The 19,446-nt window shown below is 39.9% G+C and overlaps 1 protein-coding gene across 1 annotated transcript in view; it reads right to left on the bottom strand.

The window, feature by feature from the left end:
- caln1 (calneuron 1) overlaps nt 1–18,531 on the bottom strand; it is a 31,180-nt gene extending 12,649 nt beyond the window's left edge. Inside the window, exons 1-4 of the mRNA XM_063016597.1 lie at nt 18,372–18,531; nt 10,441–10,565; nt 4,946–5,089; nt 1,542–1,654 (exon numbers count right to left, since the gene is read on the bottom strand). Coding sequence (XP_062872667.1) covers nt 1,542–1,654; nt 4,946–5,089; nt 10,441–10,565; nt 18,372–18,490 — 501 coding nt within the window. The 5' untranslated portion in view covers nt 18,491–18,531. The remainder of the gene's footprint in view (nt 1–1,541; nt 1,655–4,945; nt 5,090–10,440; nt 10,566–18,371) is intronic.
- Between the last annotated feature and the right edge of the window lie 915 nt (nt 18,532–19,446).

Raw genomic sequence — 19,446 nt, 5'->3', positions numbered from 1 at the left:
AAATCCTTCACAGGCAGGCTGCTAGGAGGATGAAAGAACTAGACATGGGAGATATTGCGGCTGTTTTGCTTTGTGAAGTGATGAGTGACAGTTCAATGTCAGAACCTCAAGAGTTTGATCACAATGGCACTTATTAACGCGTCTTCCTTACATCTAGGAATTTCTTTTAAAATGCTGTTTTCGCTCATCGTATTATTTTGAGCAATGCTAGGGCTTAGAAACAGTGTAGGCCTCTGCCTAAGGAAAATAATCTTCACTTGTAAAGCACAACAGAAAAAAGCTTTAATGCTCGTCTTCCTTGAGCCCTGAACACAACAGGTTAAGCCAGGCTTGCATTTAAATTAAGGCATTTGACATATTATTTTATCCAAAGCAACTCATAATTAAGACAGAAACAATCCCAAGCAAACAAGGGTTACAGAAATTCTTACAGAGTTTAAAAGTGGTGGTTCGCTGGTGACAGGACTTAAGTAGTAGACTTGTGAAGCTTATATTAAACCAGCAACCTTTTGAATACTACTCCAGTACCTTAACCACTAGTCTACAACTGCCCTTTGAAACCTTCAAATAATCAGCCTATATCTGAATAAGTTTATACATGTAAAACCTATTTTAATGCTTTGCTTTATTGCAAAAATCCTAAACTTTTAAGTGGTAATCTATGTGGCTACAGTGAACAAGCAGCATAAGCCACGTAGTACGTACATTCTAAATGCATCAGAGGAAATGAAGACCCACTGAAAGCCCCGGGAGGTCATAATTAAATTCAAAACGACTATGATGAGAAGACCTAACTAAACGATGCTTGAGGAATGGTGCAATTCTGCATACTTGATGGAATAGAAAGGTATTCTTATGTATTTCCAAGGGAACTCAGATGGATCTTAGGTTCTCAGGCATAATTGGTAGACCATCACCTCCTGTTCATTCATAATTTATTAAGGCTGTTTTGATTGTAATAGCCTAGATTTGATCAAACTATGTGAAATGTCCTGTGTAGCTGATATACTAGGGATGATGCTCAGCTCAGCCTCATCTAACTCCTACGTTCAGGGATCTACTGCGCTGTCTGTGGCAAGTGGCCTCGAGGGACATATTGAGAATAGACAGAAATCGACTCATTCCGCTTTGGCCGCTGCAATCAAGTCCTCACCTTGACCCAGGAGCAGGTATTGAGTGCTGAAGCAGACAACACTTGCAGGAAGGGAAAATTAGTCACTGCACTTTATTGTGCATTGAAATGAAGATTGGATGAGTCAGATGCACTTCCAGCAGCATAAGATCAGCGGTATCACCGCGTTCAGAAGTGGTAATCACTGTATTCCAAATGACTTGTTCTTTACAAAGCCAACTCAGAAAATAATGATATATTAAATGATTTTAAAATAATAAGAGACAATTTGCTAAAACAATTATAAGTGGGTGAAATAAAGTCACATTTAAATTTGACTTATCAGAGGGACATGTGATACAAGCCCAATTCCAAAAAAAGTTGTGAATTGTTGTAAAGATCGATAAATAAGTAAACAAAGGGTGCATACCTGCCAAAATATGCTGTCTATTGTCTGTCCAAGGAAGCCTTCCCGTGTTTCTGAGGACAGGAGCTTGGGGCCCAGTATTGTCATGAATTCGTCAAAATCCACCTGTCCGTCTCCTGCAAAAAAATAAAAAAGAAATATTAGTGGTATTTCCTTAACTCCAGCCCAAATTTATTAAGGGCTTGGATTTGTAAAAACCATGTATTAATATTTGCCTTTACGAGTGCCGTTGGGACCTTGGGACTACATCATTTTTGCAGTTTGGCATACTTGGTAGTGAGGTTAAATGGACCGGACTAGAGCTTCGGACATTTCTACTGTCCAGCATTAGTTCATAAATCATTTGCAGCACTATTAACACCCGTATCATGCTTAGACAGTTAAGAGTGTGTGTAACATCTTAATTTCTTTCTTTTTTTTATTTTTCAGTACATTTGGTCATTTCTAATTCCCTACTGCATTTTCTTTGCCGCATGCATGACACCTGCTGGCCAAGGTGGGCTGTCGTCGAGTGGCCCAGCCAAGGCCCAGACTTAAACGCCAAACTTAACTGAAACAACTGTGGCAAGAGCTGATGTTCACAGATTCACAGCTGTTCACCATCCAGTTTGATAGAGCTCATTATGATCTGCCATAAAGAGTGGAATAAACTGCCCAAATGGACTGTCCAGATGGGCAATGATTGAAGAGACTTATCAAAGAAGGCTTGCAGATGTACTTGCTGCCAAAGGGGCCCTAAACCTATTTCATCATTTTGAGAGAAGTGTAGATTGGTGGGTAAAATGGGCATATCTATTCAAAATCAAATCCACGAAAACTGGGGGTCTGAAAACTTTCTGAATTATCTGTATATAACAGCTTTCTGCTAATGAGAAGAGTCTTTAGCCATAACCTACAGCTCACTTCCACACACTCCTTCTCATCCTCCATCACATTACACACACCATTAACCTCCAAATGCAGGATCGTAAATGCTGCGAGAACACACTTTATCTCTCTGTATACTCACCTAACAGACTGAAATGAGGGTTTGCAAGCTAAAAGGAGACCAAAGGAAGGAAGGACGTGCGGGAATCACACACTGCTCTTGTGTATATGCAAGCATTGGCGACAGCTAGAGATCTTGCTATCTAAAACCTGTCATGTCTTAAATGCCTAGTGGCTGGTTATCTCTGACACACCAGCTGTAGTGGATACAAATCTCTAAATGACAGAAAATAACCAGAATTTGGATCACTCACTGGAGAAATGTAGCTCCTCAAATGTCAAACAATAAAGATTCTTAAATACATTTTATACCACTAGAATGGGACTGAGACCTTCCCCTAATCATTTTAGTCTATCAATATTGCATTATGGCAGTAGGTGTATGGGCCTGTCAGATTCCTTTAAGGCAGTGCTTCTCAACCTGTGTCCTGTGACAAAATACAGACACCTGACCATGAGCTTTTATGACATTTCCTTTCCGAAATGTCCGCGAGTGGAACTAGTGAGTCAGGTTTCGCCACAATAACTGGCCACAATCAATAACACACCCTGGACTGGAAGCCAATCAATTGCAGGTTTGATCAATCACAAAGTTGATGTGTTAGAAGCAGGAAAAATGGACAAGTGTAAGGATTTGCGCGAGCTTGACAAGGGCCGAATTGTGATGGCTAGACGACTGAGTCAGATCAGTTCCAGGTCTGCAGCGGTCAGTATCTATCAAAAGTGGTCCAAGGAAGGAACAGTGGTAAACCGGCGACAGGGTCATGGGCGGCCAAGGCTCATTGATGCACATGGGGAGTGAAGGCTGGCCCGTGTGGTCTGATCCAACAGACGAGCTACTGTAGCTCAGATTACTGAAGAAGTTAATGCTGGTTCTGATAGAGAGGTGTCAGAATACAAAGTGCATCACAGTTTGTTGTGTATGAGGCTGCATAGCCGCAGACCAGTCAGGGTGCCCATGCTGAGCCATGTCCACCACCGAAAGCACCAACGATCAACACGTGAGCATCAGAACTGGACCATGGAGCAATGGAAGAAGGTGGCCTGGTCTGATAAATAGGTTTTCTTTTACATCACTTCATTATTTTAATCATTATAATTTAACTGCATTATTTGTATAGTAATAAATGCCTCATAATACATACACAATATGGCCAAACATATGTGGATGCTCCTCCTAAATATTGACTGAGGTATTTCAATCACACCTGTATACATGTGTATAAAATGAATTTTATCCTTCCAATTTTGTAACAACTGGAAAAAGGAACGTTCTTGTGGCCTTCATTTAATTTTTCAGCTGCACATGTACGTGAAACTAATTTTTAATGCTGAAATACAATAGTGCCGTTACTGTCTGCTGTCAGAGCTTTTTATGCTTGAGACAAATTACACCAGTTCCACACACACAATGTGAAGCAAATGATACATGAAGAAATGAATCCTCTATTGTAGTATCCAATATGGCTGTGTGTAAAAATAAACAAACCGTGTAATTTAGTCACAAGCACTGCGGTTGTGTCTCAAATCAATTCTACCATACTAAAATATAAAGGGTGACGTGCTATATTTGGAGTACAGCTAGATTCTTAGAGAATTTCGCTTCTTTATTGCCTGCATCCAAAACCATTTTATTGCCTTATAAAACATGTCAATTCTTGAATGTTCAGTGGATCTATGTTGGTGTTAACTAACAGTATTTTTTTAATTGACCGCATCACATAAACTTGGTTATATTATCTCTCTGGTGGTCCAGGTTAAATTTGTGACCAGAACCTGTGACTGGGAAAGCGTAGTCTTTAAGGACATGGTCTAGAAAAATTCACAACCAATATCACTGCCTGATTACTCTTTCAACTGAATTGGCGCATAAACATAGGAAACAGCCCTCTGAAATCTTCTAAAAAGCCTTTCCAGAAGAGTATATACTGTTACATACTGATGCTAAAACAAGAGTCACATCAGGGCTATTTAGGTAGATCATCGACTCAGAAAAGCCAGAAGACCCCCACGAGCCCAGCTAATTTATTTTATGCTTCCAAAAGTCCCCTCTCCCTCTTTATGCTTAAGTTTAATTACCGGACATTCCTCTGTTGTGCCCCCAGGTTCGCCACGTCCATATATCAGACGTAATTATTCACCTGATTCCTGAGGCAGGGCAGTAAAACTGTGACCAACACTACAAATTTCTTCTAATGCTAAACTGCTGTACTGAACTCCAGCCAACAGATAAGCAGAATGGAAAGAACCATGGTACATACAGATGAGGGTTGATCTCTTTTTTTAGCCTCAGACTAAACAGCTGTACATTTTAGGGTTTCATCTTTTCAGCTTGAAATGAAAGATTTTGAATAAAAAAAAAAAAAAAAAAGTAATTTGAAATACAAGGACGGTTTATGTGTATGGGATTGAGAACTCACCATCCATGTCAAGTCTTTGCATGATGATGGCCAGCTCCACTTCACTGGGCATGTACCCGAGGGAGCGCATAGCCATGCCCAGCTCCTGCTTAGAAATGAAGCCATTCCCATCACGATCCAACACCCTGAAAGCCTCACGGATCTCTGCCAAGACAAAAAGGACAATTTGGCAGGACTGTTTTCTTCTGTCTTCTGTTTTCAACCTTACCATCTCCCCCAACAGTTCCAGACTCCATACAAAACCATTCCAATATGCAACATCTGTGTAGATGGTAATCTGATTTTGGCATGCTCTTAATGCTTTTAGCTCTATCATATATATTTTTTTACCATCAACATGGCATGTTGTGCTTTTGGTGTAATGTTTACCGGACACCCACTTCTTGTGTGGCAGCTGTACCCAATTTTCTATACATATTCTATTACCGAATTTGAATAAAATGGACATCCCGGTCTTTAGAGATGCACCTGTAGCCTTTCCCAGGTTTATACACTGTCGATATCCAGAGTAACCGCCGTGTACAGCACAGACAGCAGCTGGACGTGCTGGGAGTGACTCAATAAGGTCGGTTGTCACAGGTATCTGGAGCCATGCTGACTGCACTGCATCCCACAGCTGCTGGAGGGGGTGTGGGGGAGGATCTATAAAGCAAACACGACTACTGTGGTTGTCCCACAGATGCTCAACTGGGTTAAAGTCTGGGGAATTAGGGGGCCAGGGTAATACTTGGAAGTCTTGGTCATGCTCTTCCAACCAATGTCGGTTGGAACATTCTAGCCGTGTGACGTCGTACTGTCTTGCTGGAAGATCCCATCCGCCACAGGGAAGACAATCAGCATGTACAGGTGTACGTGATCTGCAAAGATGGATTCATACCCAAATCAGCTGAGAGTGCCTTCCACATGGATGCATGGGAAAACATTTCCCAGACCATAACACTGCCACAGCCGTCAAAAGTAGGACGTGGTCATAATAATGTGACTCGACAGTGTATATTCTATATACACTTTTGTACAGTCTACGACTCTATCACATCTCATTTAATATAACACGACTATCTGAGACATTAACCATTTTAGAACAGATTAAAATGATTAAATAACGTGGTTTAATTTAATTAACGATCATGCACCACTCTGAGAGCAGATAACTCATGGCACTTGAGCAGAAGTACAGCAGGAGTTTCTAATTAGATCCGAGTGTCCCACATCTTAAAAAAAATACACCATGCATCAGCCTGCTGGAGCTCCACAATGGACGCTGGGTAATATATATATTTGAGTCAAGCCATCTGGGAAATGAGCAGCATGCTACAAAAAAAGCTTCGGGGTGATCTACGTACACTACACAGCAAGTTCACAGACAAACTAATTAGTTTTTCTTTGCTGATATTTTTCTTCTGATCCTCGGAGAATGCATTGTGGGTATTGTTTTCTGTGCCCTTGTCACTTGTTAAAACCAAACGAGATTTATCATTTCCATTTAGCAGTGACAAATTGATAACACTTGTTCACTCCACTGGCCTATAAAATGTGAGCTGTCTAAAGTCGCCATTAGAAGTTGGAAGGGTCATTGACTTTTAATTGGGATTTTTATTTAACAATTATTTAACAATTCTTTTCTCATATTTGTTAAATAGGAGCTAAAGACAGAAAGTGGGAAAAAAATACATCATTCTTTAATTCTGTTTATTTATTAGGGCCTGAATAACACGTGTTTGGTCCTTACAAGCTTCTATTAAAAAATCTTATTAACTTATTTTTGGATAGTGGGACAGTTGGACATTTTGTAAAATACAATAAAAACAAGAATCTGTGATTTGTTAATTCTCTTAATACTTAAACCTTATAATGAACACTTTACAATATTCTCACTGACCAACTTTACTGTATTTTGTAAATATAAGCAAATTTAAAATCTGATTCCTCCAACATGCGACATTACCTTCCCTATTCATTACACTTTATAACCATTAGGACACTAAGCGTTCTAATACATCGACTTTCCTATTCATTACACTTTATAACCATTAGGACACTAAGAGTACTAATTGTTAGAGTTTTGCAAGTGAAATTTTTGCCTATTGTTGCTTCATACAAGACTTCAGCTGTCTGATTTCCAATGTTTTCAATGATCAACTTCATTTTACGAGGGATCTTCAAAAAGTTTCCGCACTTTTATATCTTGGTTGGAAACGGTGAGGGTGGGAGGAGTGGTAACTGGTCGTGTCTGAGAGACTGAGAGATGCTTACAGTCCGGATTTAGCTCCATCTGATTTCCACCTTTCTGGACGCTCAAAGAAGCTGTTAGGGAAAGAAGATTTTCATGTGATGATGATGTGAAAGCAGCGGTGCATCAGTGGCTACACGCTCAACCAAGAATATTTTTTGCTGATGGGATTAAAAAGTTGGTACGATGCTGGGAAAAATGCTTAATGCACAATAATAAATGCAAAATGTAGAAAAGTGATGTCATTTGTTTTTGATATTCTTAATAAATAGAGTTTTAAAAAGTGCGGAAACTTTTTGAAGAACCCTCGTATTTTGTAAATGAAAAAAAAAAAAAACACATTCTTAAATTGAAGGCTGCAACACAGTCCAAAACAGTTGATACAATATAAAGTTACATCGTTCCACAATAAGCAGGTGAATTGGTAAACCAGTGAGGAAATCATTATTGGGTATAAAAGGAGGATTCAAAAAGGAACAGACTGTACAAGCAATGTAGTTTTTGTTTTTTTGCTTTGATGTATTTTTTAACCAACCAATTTAGCAACTAAATCTGTATTTAGTCCTCATTTAAAAGCAAAGGACTTATTTGTTTAAGATGTAAAGTCAATGAGAGGGTAAATAAATGACCATAATGCATCTTCTCTTACTATCGGAAATAAAACTCTAGAGGGTTCGAATTTCAGCTCTGCTACGGGTCAGCAGGGCCGCATCTAACGGCAGACTAAAGTCTGCTGGGTGGGCTGGGTGGGAGGGTCTGTAATGCTGTGTATGGACTCTGGTTAGCAGCCAGAAGTGGAGGAACACGGAGATCAGTGTGTGACTCTCCATGCGCAAAACTGACCTCATGCACAAATCCACCAAACTATGGGCAAATAAGAAGGGGTTGGAAGACTGCGCACGTGTCGGAGGGAAGGGGTTGCAGGCAAATATAACCTCTTCGGACAAGATCGGGGTCTCCTGTAGCGTGAAACAAATTGGGTACGATAATTTGGGAGAAAAGGGGAGAAAATTAATAAATAAAGAAGCAAAAATAATTCTAGGAAATGGATGTGAGTTTTTTGTACTATGTACTTTCTTGTGAGTTGTTACTGCTATCATTTTAGTATACTTGTAATATTTGGGTTGAATTGCATGGACGTATAGAAGGAAATTAAATGGCAGGAATAAGTGGGTTAAAAATTACACTGTTCAAAACACCAACACTTTATTTGAAGGTCAAAAGCATAGAATGTATGATTCAGAACACTTAAGGATGATGACAGAAACTGCACAGCAGTATACTGAATAATATTTCCCACTCTCCACATGATCGCTAAAGACGAGGAACAAAAGCATAATGTGTTTGCTTTGCCCCCAGCGGAAGAAGGAAACACAAGTGGCTATGCAATGGACCCTCAAGGGCATAAGTGATGAAGCCCCTACAGCAAAAGGCAAAGAGGGAGAAGTCAGAAGGGAACTGCAGAAAAAGCTACTCGATCCACCAGTGAGTGACAACTCAAGCTCTCAAAAAATAATAAATACAGTAAATGATGAATGAATAAATCGCCCATACCTTGTATGTAAAGCTCTTGTTTTAAAGTGAAGGCCAGGGCATACTAAGAAGTTTTTTTAGGTGCACAATTCATGAAAAATCTGGCAACCTGGAAGATGTATACTGAACCCTGTCAAAATGCAGCTTCTGTTTGTAGCTTTCTCCAGTTAACAGAGCCTGAGGCATCAACACACTGTTTTTTCTGAACATCTATTCATCTATTTTATTTTTAGCTTGCAGAATGTAAAGTGAACTTCTGACCCCATATACTAATGCATCTACTGTTACAGTATCTTACAGTACCCCAATCAAAAAAAGACATTAGATGAAGCTACAGTCCTATTTTAATTTTATACAGCAACACTCCTAGTGACCCAGATGGCCCTTCATTATCAGCAATGTGCATCTAAAATACAGTCCCTTCGTTTGATAGTGCTTGGAGAACATCTAATGGAAACCAGCTATTGTTTTTTTCCCAGAAAAATAGTCTGAGTGTGTTACTGTTTCATCCCGTGTGCACAGACATCAAAGCCATTCGATTTATTACTGTGTATATAAAGCCATGAATAAATACATAAGCACTGTCATCGAGTCAAGCTCTTGAGAAACTGTCTGTGTCTGAAGCTTGTCTGAACATGGCTTGCAGATACATTTTCTTGCTGTTCGTGGTCATAACTCTGACTGAATTTTTGGATTCCAAGCATCTGTGATATAAGATTGATTTGCATATTTCTCACTGAGACTCTCACTGAGAGTTTTAAAGCGAAAATAACTCTGTTTAGTATAAAAAAGCAGCCGGTGGATGCACACATGACGGAGGTGGTATCTGCTTACCTACAACCTTCTGCAGATACACTGATCAGCCATAACATTAAAACCACCTACTTGTTTCTACACTCACTGTCCATTTTATCAGCTCAACTTACCATATAGAAGCACTTACTAACTGTAGTCCATCTGGGTGGGGGGGGTGTCTTAATGTTTTGGCTTGTGCCTATACATTTGTTTTAAATTTTAAACTTTTAAACGTGCACCAAATGGCCAAATGTATGTGGACATTCCTTCTAATTAATATGTTTAAATGTTTCAGCCAAGCACATTGATAACAGGTGTATAAAATTAAATATATAACATAAATAAAAGGACTTGGATCTTGGTTCCATCATGCCTGTGCCCTTGTGTAAAAAAACGCATAGCGCAAATGGTTGACGAACTTTAGTGGACTGCTTGGAGCAATACCTTTAACCCCAGTAAACACCTTTAGGAAGATTAAAAACCTTTCCAAAAAACTCACAAATGTATGATTATGGTTTTGGAACCAGATGTCCAACACACCTATGGTCAGGTGTCCAAATGCTTTTAACCATATAATGTGTTTACAATGTTCGATCAATGCCACCATTCTGTTAACATTAAAAACTATTAATCACTACTGAAGCAACGGCAACATAAGAATTGATTTGTAGCTGTGCTGTAAATCCACGGTGCCTCAGGATATCCAGTACTCTACACTAACATTAATAATTCAGCCTTGCAGCACTCATTATATTGCTTCTCTCTGCGAATGAAAGCAATCCCCTAGAAATTATATGCCGGGTAATAAAACGTGGATATTAAAATATTTAATCAATAGATCACAAACGAAGCTTTTTATTTTATTTTAAATCACACCTCAGAGACAAATTAGCATTTGGAAATGTAAACATGAATGTGTATAAAAGAAATCTCTCACCACCCAGTTCTTCCACGGAAATGCTAGCGAGCTGGTCGCTCTCGCTGTGTTCAGACAGAGAACGGCTCAGAAAGTTGCCTTTATACAGCAGCCCTGCCGTCACATGATGGAAGGGCATCTTCTCCCTGAATACAGTCAAAAGACAAGTAACAAAAATAATTAGGACTTTTAAGTGGGTTCTGGAACTCAGGGGTTTAGGGAACTATTCGTGTGGGCCTGGCATCACCTGGAAATAATGGGTGCAGGACAAGGATTTTAGCTAATAATTAGGTGTTTTAGCCACACACATTGCTGACAGGTGTATAAAATCAAGTATATAAAATAAACAATATGCTTCCGACTTTGTGCCAACAGTTTGGGAAAGGCCCTCTCTGGTTCCAACATGACTGTCCCCCTGTGCACAAGGCAGGTCCATAAAGAGACTGATGGACAAGTTTTGTGTGGAGTAACATTAGTGACCTAAACAGAGTCCTTCCTGACCTCAGCTTCTATTCATTACTTTTGGGATAAATTGAAACATCAGTCAGTCTCTGACCTCACAAATGGTTTTTATTCCACTTGAATTTACGGCATTTAGCAGGCGCTTTTATCCAAAGTAACTTACATTACGTTGACAGTGTATTATCTAAGCAACTGAGGGTTAACAGTGGCAACCAGACAGTGGTGAGGCTTGAAGCAGCGACCTTTCGATTACTAGTCCAGTACCTTAACCGCTTAACTGGCCTTATTCCATCAGGTAGAAGACAAAAATGGCTAATTAACTTAAGGTTTGCTATCAGCCGAGTGTTTCCAGCATGGTGAGTCTTCTTAAGATTCATCTGACTCGGGTCAGTGGCGTAAATTACATTACAAAAAACCTCATAAAGTGCAAATTGTGATGTTCCTGCAGAAGAATAAGCCAGTGAGCAAAGTCCACTGCAATGAATACAAATCACTTTCTTCGGTTCTTCTGCTTCACAGTCTGTGCACCTCTGTGGAAAATCTTACAGATGGGAAATTTCTGCATTATGGGTATGATGTGTGAAACAGCCATGCAGTGACTATGATAACGGTAAAACTGTATGATTAAGTGTTTCATAAAACAAATAAAATGAACACAAACAAAATCAGAACAAAGAAAACATACACTGACTGAGCACTTCATTCATTCACTGATTATTTTATAAGCTACACCTACCACAGGGATGGACTTTGTGGGTGTACACTTGCTGTCTGTAGCTCATTTGTTGCTCTCTGCACATTTCTTTACCCCTGTACCCCAATTATCAACCCACGTAGGATAGCACACTGACCAGATGATGTTTGGAGCATTCTCATCACTGCAACGACACTAGCATGGTAATGACATTGTGGTGTGTGTGTGTGTGTGTGTGTGTGTGTGTGTGAATCATTTGCAGGCGTGCTGTTGTATGTGTTTATTAGGAGCACAAATCCCATTAGCACTTTTTATGTTAATCTGCCTCTAATCATTCATCAGTGGACTCCTTCTGATCACAGGATGCTGTTGGCTTTATATTTTTCAATCCTTCCAGCATTGACACTGAGATTTGTACAATCCTAACAACACTGCTGCACCTGCTTCAGTTACAACACACATTACATTGCCAGGTTAGATTCAATGCAGTGCTGAAAATGGCCCACCACCCACATCAAATCAAATGAGGGTCCACAGGGGTTTCATTTAATAATAATAATAATAAGAAGAAGAATACAGGGAGGTTACAAAGTGCATAGGGCAACAGTTGGGTTACAGTCAGTAATTGTATACCCACCAATTGTAAGCCCATTTATTTTTTAAGTAAATGTTTTGCATCATGGCCCAATATAAAAGTTTATAGAGTCTGAAGCTCTGTTCTTTGGATTAACATGTTTAGTTAGCTTGTTCACAATCACATACACTATATGACCAAAAGTATTTGGACACCCGACCATAATATTGTTGGACATCCTATTTCAAAAACAAACTTGAGTGACCTTGATGTGATCTTTCCGCTAAAACAACAGCCACTCTTCTGAGAAGGCTTCTTACAAGACTCTGTGGGAATTTGGGCTGGCTGGGCACAGATGTTGGTCAAAAAGCCCCAATTGATGTTCTAGTTCATTCCAAAGCTGTTGAGTGGGGATGAAGCTTTCTATATTTCAGGCATAACTTGATCAACAAGGCAATTAGCTAATTGTTTACGCAGGCGTGGTCAATCCTGGGAAACGAGTCATAAGGGCATGCAGAGCAACACAAACCATGATGTCATGTTGTCGGCTTTCACGGTTCCAATAGAAAACGGGTTGCCAACAATTGAGCAGGCAACTCTGTGAGGAAGAAACCATGATTAATAGAAACACTTCAACCTGGAGCAAACTAACGATCATCAAGGCAAAGGTGACTTCCAGTTAAGAGGAACAGAAATGTCAATCATCTGCACCGCCATACCCTTTCCGCTGGAGTAAATGGCCCCATGTGCCATCTGTACCCATGTGACTCTTCCCCACTTCCCTGGTAATCTGCATAGCAACATGTTGCAATAAATACCAAAATGTTGGCAAAAGTTTTCCATGAATCCTATATTTTACAAAGATGGAGCAACCAATAGAGGAACAGTGAGCAGAGACAACATGGGCACTGGGTCAAAAGCTAAAAGTGATAAAAAGACATCACAGGTGCAGGTTTCATTTCAGCTCACTGAAGGATGTTTGGCAGTTGCTCGCTACTGGCTGTAAAAGACGGTTACTGGTGGAGACACAGCAGTCGAGACACCCACAGCCGACCGAGTGAACGGTAATGAAACGGATGATTGCAAGTCAGGTGGGGAAATTAAATCTTCTGGGTGTGAGAGGGCATTTTTCTACTGAGGTCAAAATGACCTTTTCATATCCCTGAAAAATTCTCATTACCTGCTTCTAGATCTGAAGTTCAGCGTTCAGGCTCCTGGTATTAACCCCAGCTTTATCATGTCTTTATTTATTGTTATGCAATTTTTGCAGTGACTGCATTAACTGTTAGATATTTAAGAATATACAAAAAATTTAATTAAAAGAATATACTAAATATTAAAAATATACAGTATATAAACACAACATGGAAAAAATATTGGGACATTTCTTCTAATTTTTGAGTTCATGTGTTTCAGTCACAGCAATTGCTAACAGGTGTAATAAATAGTTATATAATGGTAATTATATGCTTCCAACTTTTATCAACAGTTTAGGGAAGGCTCTTTCCTGTTCCAGCATGTGCCCCATGCACAAAGCAAGATCTACTGTATAATGACAGAAAATAAAACTTGCTGTAAAGAAACTCCAGTGTCCTGCACAGAGCCCGGACCTCCACTGAGAGTCCCACTGAACAGCTTCGGAATGAACTGGAACACCAATGGAGGCTTTCCTGACCAACATCAGGTTTCAGACCAGCAAGATTATGGGTTCTCTGGTTGAGAACCTGTGATTTTACGAAGGAAAAACTGAACTGTTTCAAAATTTGGAACCAGCACCAACACCACGCGGGTGGAAAAGTGCCACCTGAGAATCCAGCGGTTACACGGGTTCTTCAAATAGTTTCTGCACTCTATTTATTAAGAATTTTTCTGCACAGTCACCTTCTGATGCATTTTTCCCAGCATCGTAACAACTTTTTAATGCTATCAACACTGATGCGCCGCTGCTTTCACACTATCATCACATGAAAATCTTCTTCCCCTTAAAGCTTCTTTGAGTGTCCAAAAAGGTGGAAATCAGATGGTGCTAAATCCGGACTATAAGCGTCTCTCAGTCTCTCAGAGACGACCGATTACTACTCCTCCCATCCTCACCGCTTCCAACCAAAATATAAAAGTGTGGAAACTTTTTGAAGATCCCTCGTAGATCTGATGATTCAATAATTTACCTGGTACAGGGTTTTTCACGACGCAGAAAGAAATAATAATAAATTAATTAATTTTAACAGGCATTTAAACACGAAATGAATTTGTGCACGAACACCCGTTGTGGAGGCTTTATGGTACATCTTGTAAACCACAGTGGGACCACATTTTTATGAATTAAGTCTGTCATTGTTAAGTTATCAATTAAGTCATTGTTTGTGCTGCCTGGACAAAGTGTGCGTCCCTTAAAAAAAAAGTTTAAAAAACCCTGACCTAGCATACTGAAGTGAAACTTTTCTGCCTCAGTGTTGATGTGTGGAATGAATCTTAATAAGCAAATCATCGAGGTCAGACCATTCTCACTGTGGCAAATGCAAACAAACGTGTATTAGATAATATTATGGGATGGCAGGAGTGCAAATCTGCATATACTGAAAGGTTAAGTGTTTATAAGGAGGGTGAAATGTGGAGACATTTTCTATCTTAACTGAACTTGTTCTAATTAAAACAAACAGTTCAGACGTGCTTAGAACTGCACACGCTGACTGAATAACACTCACTGCATTTAGGAGAATATTCTCAAAATCTGCTCGCATGCTGCCATTCACTGCGTGTTTTGCTAGAAACGTAATGTCTAGTTCATACCTAGAACTCCACTGAACACAGCACTAAAACACCTTGAGGCTTCAAATTATAGTGAAGGAAATAGCCTGCTTTTATTTTCCACATGAAAGAAGCTTTACGTTCCATTTCTTCGTTCAAGGATTTTCTTTTTTAGTGTTCCCTTCACTCGCTGTAAGTACACGGTGCGCAGTCTTGCTCAGACGGACCCGAACGAGGGAATAAATCATAGTGCTGAAGCGATAACAGACCAGCTGAGCAGTTCAGGTCTCCACATTTAATTAAGCTAATTATCAAGTTCCCTTCGGTTTTAATGAACTGTAATCAGTTTCCTATTGATGGCAAATTATTTAAAACGCAACCTAAAAATAAACGCTTACAGTTTACCTACACTTGGGATTTTAATAATAAATTGATCTTTGTACAAATTGTCTGTTTTCTTTTACAGACTTTTAATTTGGTTGTGGTCTATAATGTCATTATAGTTCCATTTAATAATGTTATAATTACAGCTGTTTACTTCTCTGTGTCCATATACATAGGGCCAGTTTGACCGCACCCATTAGATAGAGCCTTGTGACAGCTTAGGCTTCTCACAAGACTTACGAGAACCATTTTAAAACCATTATACTTTCAAATCAGACGTCTCACCAGCTCACAATCAGGTGTCCAAATACGTTTTGCCATATAGTGTACGTGTAAGTGTAAATAGGAAGAGACCGGAGGAGCCCACATGAGGTTCAGGGACAGCATGACTAACCCATCGGTGTAATCTCTAAAGAGCAAAGTTATCCACTGTTCCTGACATAAAGGTCATGGAGAAAACCTCGCAAACTGAAATAAATATAGATTATATGAATTAAAAAATGTGAACGCTTGACCATTAGCTTGTAGGACATCTCGTTCCAGAAACATGGGGATTCATATAGAGTTTGGCCAACCTTTTGTAGCTATAACAGTCTCCTCTCTTCTGAAATGATTGGTTTGACTGATCACAAGGCAATCGACTGACATTTAAAGGTCCAGCTCAGGGGCCAAACAGTGGCAATTTGGCAGTAGTGGGACTTGAACCAGAAAACCTTTTCTCACCAGGTCATTACTTTAGCCACTGTGCTATTTTTATTTGTAACATTTATGGCAGTTAGCAGACACAATTTATCCAGAGCAACTTACAGTTGTGACCAATCACTATGCAAGCAATTGAGGATTAAAGGCCTTGCTCATGGCCCAACAGTGGCAACTTTGTAAACCAGCATATTTGCACTTACCAGGCCTCTACCTTAGCCACTGAGCTAACGCTACCCTAAATAAGTCTTGTCCCAGCAGCCTTTTTTATTTGGAACACTTACAGCATTCATTCAAAGTGACTTACAATTACAACCTATTACAGTGCAGGCAATTAAGAGTTACGGGACTTGCTGAGGGACCCCACCAGTGGCAACTTGGCAGGGATCAGTCTTAAATCAGCGATCTTCTAATTACTAGTGCGGTACCGTAACCACTTAGCCACCACTGCCCTGTGTTTGTGTGGGTTTCCTCCGGGAGCTCCGGTTTCTTCTCACAGTTCAAATACATGCAAGCGAGATGAATTGGAGATACGAATACAAAAATACAAAATAAATATATAAATAAACAAGCCACCATTGGCCCTTTAGGGAAGCCACCAACATTTTGGGAAATTTAGTCAGTGGTGAGGTCAGAAATTGATGTTAGAGAAGTAGTGCTTAGTGGGGTTTAGGTCAGACCACTGGAGTTCTCCAACATCAAACTTGTCGAATAGAGAGAAGGGTTTTGAAGCTGACAGACTGATGTGCCGAAAACAGCTCGACTCTAATTACTGAAAAGACTTTCAGAAGGAATCAGGATGTTCACCTACCAATGAACATAAATGAACAGGAAATGAAAAAGTCTCTAGTTTCAAATTCTTGGAAACACACATCATGGGAACTATTTATTTTGGTGGAAATAAGCTGAACAGTTCAAAATTAGGTTTGTGAAGCAATCAGAGGACCTCACATGGATATACATGACACACTGCCTCACAAAAAGCTCAGCAGTGATTGTATTTCCTCCGAACTGAGAGCTGTCAGGGAGATCAGGGTTGCTGATGTCTTTCTACCATTGAGAGTGTTCTCACCCATGGCATCTTGATATGGTACAGTAATAGCTCTTTAGCAGGTAAGTAGGCGCTGCGGAGAATAATAAATTCTGCACAAAAATGATCAACACACAGCTGCCTGCTCTAGGAGACAGAAAAATGACAGAAAAAAGACAAAATATGCAGCAACCTGAAGGAATCATCTCACCCTGGCAATCACTTGTTTGAATGTCTGCCCTAGAATGTTGTTTCTATCTCAAATCCATGATCACACTGAATGCTGCTCTGAAATCACACACACTGTAATCAATAACACGCCAAGTCTACCTGCATCCTTGTGCAAAATGATTTATTTGCTATGTGTTTCTTTATTTATTCCACAACTTGTACACAAGTGCAACATCCTTCACAAAATGCGGCACAGCAGACTAACCACTGCAAATTCTTCAAAGTCATGAGTGCGATTCTCAGCATAGTCACCAATCTGGCTGGGTGTCCACACAAACACAGTTACTGTATTTAAGGGAGGGAAGGTCAGAATGGGTCTCTTCCTACCTCCACTGTGATGTGCGATCTCCAGGACCGGTTGGGAACATGTGCGAGTGGGAAGGGGATGAAGAGATCATCAGCCATCATCATCCCCCCAGGCATAGCCATTATGTCTGTATGCAAACACCTGATAGCACCAGTTGATATCAACGCTGGGAATTTGAGCCATAAATAATTTATCGCTGCACCACCCAAGTGCCTTCACATGTGTATTCATTACATGTAGTGATGTGTTTTTAAATACTATCTTAATAATGTTATACAAGCCATAATTACACCTAATGACACATAATTACGGATGCTGTCAGCATGTCAATATTGGATTTGGAAATTTGGAAAATAAAAAAAACAGAATCAGGATGGAACTGTAATATTTACTAACAAACAAAAAACAGCCAAGCTGAAGTCAAACACTTCTGAGATTTATCTTGGGAAAAAATCGACCAAGCAACAGTGCAACATCTTCCATATAAATATTAGAGTAAAAGAAAAAAGAAATCACTAAAAAAAACTACTTATTTTAAGTTTTGAGTTTGTATGATAAAAATCCCCTTTCGTAGGACATTGAAATGTATCCATGTAAACATTAAGTAAACATTCATTTAAGACAAATTAAATCAATCTGTCATAGAGACAAAAGTGAGAGGTCCCCACTAAAAAGGATTCACACAAAGAGAAAAATAAAATCAGTAGATAGAATATGAATCCTTATAATAGTCAACATTTTAAAAAGTGAGGAAACTCCCTTCACTTTAAAACCTGAAAGCTTGAGTTCAGCCCTGGCACCCGGGTATTTCCATGCCCCTTACCCATTCTCACGGCACTCTCTGTGGTACTGCAGATTCCCATCTTTTTTCCCGTAGCTCTCTCTACCTGTCCCGTCTTCCTCCGTCCCCTCTGTTCTGAGCTCAAGCTCGATGCCCTCCATCCGAGAGACGAAGCAGCGGGCGTCTCAGCCCGACTGCCTCCTGGATCCGCTCCCCTGTCGGAGCATGCAGCGGCTGGAAAATCCTCAGTTGATATTTCAGCAGATAGTCCCTCGTCCACTATCCGTCACCTGTCCGTGCCATTGGCGCATGAAAGAAAAACGCGGTGGCCGTTGCTTCATTAGAGGAGCTAAATGACAGGAGCTGATCTTCCTCTGCAGTTCATAGTGGAAGTGCAGCTCTGCCCGAAGACAGACTGCTTCGTAGTGATTTGTGAGCCAAGACACTCGCTTAAAGCCCTTACACAGCAAATAGTGCCACTCTGAGTCAACATCACCGTTATAGACAGTTGCACGTTTTTCAGCGCTGAGCTACGAGCTGTGATCAGGGGAATTAATAATATGGTTTTACTTGTGAGCATTGCTAATTACTGATTGGCTCACCGTGTTTGCAAATTTGAACAAGAAGTTGAGACACACACACAAGAAGAATGAACAGTGCGACATGTGCCAACCAGCTTTGTTCTGATTTTCCACAAAGGCAATTAAACACAATCTTGTATTTATGATTAATGTATTTATGATGAATTAAAACTGTATTAACTTGTTAACATTTTACAAGTCAAAATGATTTAACCTTTACCCATCCAATAAAAAAATGCCGCACACCCACAGAAATCCCTATTAATTACAAAGACGGTCTATAAATAGCTACAGGGAGGACACACCATTACTGTTGATTGGTATGGGCCAGCAGATAAATTGTAGGGAGTTCCTCCTAAGGGCCGCCAGTCGGACTTTACAAACCATCAACAACAGCATTTCAATTAGGGCCAGTAAAATAGGAGTAGGCTAAAACTATGAGCTTCCCTTGCCTGTCACTTACTTTCTTAGGAAATAGAAATGCGTAACCCACACTTTGGGTGAATCGCTCTGTGTAAAGCCTGGTCACTAGGGTG

Source organism: Trichomycterus rosablanca, chromosome 20, assembly GCF_030014385.1.
Source record: "Trichomycterus rosablanca isolate fTriRos1 chromosome 20, fTriRos1.hap1, whole genome shotgun sequence".
NCBI lineage: Eukaryota > Metazoa > Chordata > Actinopteri > Siluriformes > Trichomycteridae > Trichomycterus > Trichomycterus rosablanca.
This window is presented reverse-complemented; position numbering and strand designations above follow the sequence as displayed.